The 3,682-nt window shown below is 39.6% G+C and overlaps 1 protein-coding gene across 1 annotated transcript; it reads left to right on the forward strand.

Annotated features, from left to right (window-relative positions):
* The first annotated feature begins 1,242 nt into the window (after positions 1-1,242).
* Positions 1,243-2,832, forward strand: HOXC12 (homeobox C12). The gene is made up of 2 exons (XM_075850097.1): positions 1,243-1,816; positions 2,594-2,832. Exons 1-2 carry the CDS (start codon positions 1,243-1,245, stop codon positions 2,830-2,832), a joined length of 813 nt encoding a protein of 270 aa, XP_075706212.1.
* The last annotated feature ends 850 nt before the right edge of the window (positions 2,833-3,682 follow it).

Genomic DNA, 3,682 nt, shown 5'->3' on the forward strand with positions numbered 1-3,682 from the left:
CACTCAGTACATATGGATGTCACCATGGTCATAGACATGACATATTTATTTATTTATTTATTCTTTCTTTTATTTGTTGTTGGATCTATTTTGGTAGGAGCTGTCACTACTTTAGCCCACAATAGTCATATCTGCAAATCCGACCAAAATTGGCTGGATTGGTCAGTAAATATCTCGTGTCCATAGCCAAAGTGGAATCCATATTTGTAGTGTCTAAATATGCTAATCAGTAATCTTCTGATACTTTAATTCTATTGTTTAATTAATTTTTTTATAATAATTATTATTTTAAATTCATGTCAGATAGACCGGATGTAACGTTACACAACTGTAGTTACATATGTTGCCTGATTTCCGTTTTTGTAACAGAATCCCTGAGATGCTCACGATAGATAGATAGATAGATAGATAGATAGATAGATAGATAGATAGATAGATAGATAGATAGATAGATAGATAGATAGATAGATAGATAGATAGATAGATAGATAGATAGATAGATAGATAGATAGATAGATAGATATTATACGATAGATGATAGATAGATAGATAGATAGATAGATAGATAGATAGATAGATAGATAGATAGATAGATAGATAGATAGATAGATAGATAGATAGATAGATAGATAGATAGATAGATAGATGATAGATGATTGGATCAATAGATAGATAGATAGATAGATAGATAGATAGATAGATAGATAGATAGATAGATAGATAGATAGATAGATAGATAGATAGATAGATAGATAGATAGATAGATAGGATAGATAGATGTGTGATAGGTGGAAGATAGATAGATAGATAGATAGATAGATAGATAGATAGATAGATAGATAGATAGATAGATAGATAGATAGATAGATAGATAGATAGATAGATAGATAGATAGATAGATAGATAGATAGATAGATGCGTGTGTCGTGTAATTAATGAATTTAATGTGGTTCGCGATACATTTAGTCCAGGGTTAGGTCAGGCAGTGAGGAGTAGGACTGTAGTAGGATTGTAGTAGGACTATAATGTGCAGGGAGGATATGAAGGAAGACACAAGTACTGGGGATCAAGAACTTTATGTTGTGTTTTGTGTTCAGCAGCCAAGAAAGGGGCGGGGTTTCCCCAGGCGTCTTGAGCTGCTGCCCACATGACCCGTCTGGGCCAATAGGCGTGAGTTCTAGGTTTGACTATGTTTAATGTCAGATGGCAATAAAGTAGAAGCTGCTGGTGAGGCCCGCGGACATGGGAGAGCATAATCTGCTGAATCCCGGCTTTGTGGGACCGCTGGTCAATATTCACACAGGAGACACCTTCTATTTCCCCAATTTCAGAACCTCAGGAGGGCAGTTACCTGGGCTGCCCTCCCTGTCCTATCCTAGAAGGGACAATGTTTGCTCCCTGCCCTGGCCATCCACAGAGCCCTGCAATGCCTACCCCCAGCCCTATCTCAGCAGCCCTCTTAACCCTTCCTTCAGCAGAGCCTGTGATTTGGCCAGGGTAGAGGATACCAAGTGCTACTACCGGGAGGCATGCCCAGATGCCACCAGCCTGAAGAGAGAGGAGCGTCTGAGGGACACTAATGTCCTGATGACCCTGGACGGAGGGATCCCTAATGGCATGGGCGGAAGCACCTTTCATAAATACGACTATGGGGCAGCAGCAGATGGCACCCCGCACGACCCTCCATCCTGCCAGTCCCTGGAGTCTGACTCCAACTCGTCCCTGGTCAATGAAACCTCTAAGAATCAGAGCAATGAAGCGGTGACAATGGCTTCTCCGGCTACCAACCCTGGCAGCAGCATTCTCCCCTCCACCGGTGAGTGTCCCTGATCCTACACTATGCATGTTCACTGCATTCCTATTAGGGGGGCAGATATTTAGATGAATTCGACTTAAAGGTTACCCTACAGGTTCTACATCGTTATATATGGCTTCAGACGTAATGCAATTGAAATGGGAATTTGTATGGGATTACAGTTTAAATTGGACCAACACCACTAGGGGTAGCACTAAATACCATCATGTTTTACTAGGTGATGCAAGATTTAAAGGGAAAAGAAAGAGAGGAGGGATCCAGCCGTAAACATGTAAATATCCCATAAAATTAAAACACCATCATGTCAGTGACAGGCTATTGTCACATATTTCTAACAAGAATGGCACTGTCTCTTTAATTGCATTTATATCTGGTTGTAGTAATGTATGTATTACAGCAACAAGCACATTGTAATATTGCAATACTGGTCAATAATAATATAACGTCATTTTTTTAAAGAATGTATATAAACGCCATATCAGACAAATCCTACATATCCATGTATTCCACACACGGGCACAATGGCCCCCTATAAATACACCATCACTTAGGAGATGAAACATCTTCTCATTTTCCAAGTTATATTTAGCATTAACTGTTGTTGTTGTTGTTTTTTATTATTATTATTATTATTATTATTATTTTATTATCAATATATGTGTTATTACAATTGCCTATAATATGATTAATTAAATGTCATCATTATTATGTCTATTAATAAATACCATATGGATATGAGATAAGTAAATATCATCTATGTCCTTTGATTCTCTACAGGGGCTCCCTGGTATCCCATGCACACCAGATCTCGCAAGAAGAGGAAGCCATATTCCAAGCTTCAGTTAGCTGAACTGGAAGGAGAGTTTATGGTCAATGAATTTATCACCAGACAACGGAGGAGAGAACTGTCTGACCGGCTTAGTCTCAGTGATCAGCAGGTCAAGATCTGGTTCCAGAACCGAAGGATGAAGAAGAAGAGACTCCTCATGAGGGAGCAGGCTATGTCCTTCTTCTAGGTCTCTCCTTCATTTGCTCCTGTGTGGGCTTTATCTGCACAAGAATCGACTAGACACTGACCAGACCCATGTTTTTAGATCACCAGCTCCATGACTGAAACCAAAAAACATGAACTGAGATAAACTGAAGGGATGTACAGAGGATTGAGGAAAGATGGACTCAGCTTGGAGAAAGCATTCCCCTTGCGTAGTGGCCCGGGTCTAGGGGGGTTAATTTCAAGTCCTTCTATGTCTGACCTCATCTTTGGTTTTGTACAGAGGGTCCAGGTCTAAGGGGGTTAATTTCAAGTTCTTCTATGTCTGACCTCATCTTTGGTTTTGTACTTGTTCCAGAATCAGCTGAAGTGACAACAATACGGGTCAGTGTTATCCTCCTCTTATTAAGGTGACTGCACCCTTACCCAAAGTGAACTCTGTTCTGTAATAGTGGAGGGGGTAAGGGATATGAGTCATGTCATGCAATATTGTGGATGTCAACAACTCTAATGTATTTTATATCATTTGTATTCACAAAGATGTAATGAATTGCTCCAGATTTATCAAGCTGAACTACATGTCCAAAGGGAATATATGTTCTGCAGTCATAAATCTGGCGAAGATTCCTTGCTGAAATAGTATCTAGTGGGGACTTCTCAGACTGGTGCTATCAATATCGGGAAAACATGAAGGAACCTGCTGCATCAATACTGATGGCTTTGTTATAACCCCGATCATTTCAAGGCAGCGGATTTAGAACACAAAACTAGTATGTATAATACTCAAACAGTATTAATGATATAGGTCACATCATGTGCACATAATAATGGCTGGCGTATAGAGCAGCACTACATCCAAATACATTTCATTTTTT

This window comes from Rhinoderma darwinii, chromosome 2 (assembly GCF_050947455.1).
Source record: "Rhinoderma darwinii isolate aRhiDar2 chromosome 2, aRhiDar2.hap1, whole genome shotgun sequence".
Classification (NCBI taxonomy): domain Eukaryota; kingdom Metazoa; phylum Chordata; class Amphibia; order Anura; family Rhinodermatidae; genus Rhinoderma; species Rhinoderma darwinii.

What these genes read in the sequence shown, in the direction of transcription:
- HOXC12 (XM_075850097.1), top strand. Translation starts at nt 1,243, where the DNA reads ATGGGAGAGCATAATCTGCTGAATCCCGGCTTTGTGGGACCGCTGGTC. An exon ending in CAGCATTCTCCCCTCCACCG is followed by an intron (nt 1,817 to 2,593) that starts GTGAGTGTCCCT and finishes GATTCTCTACAG; the next exon opens with GGGCTCCCTGGTATCCCATG.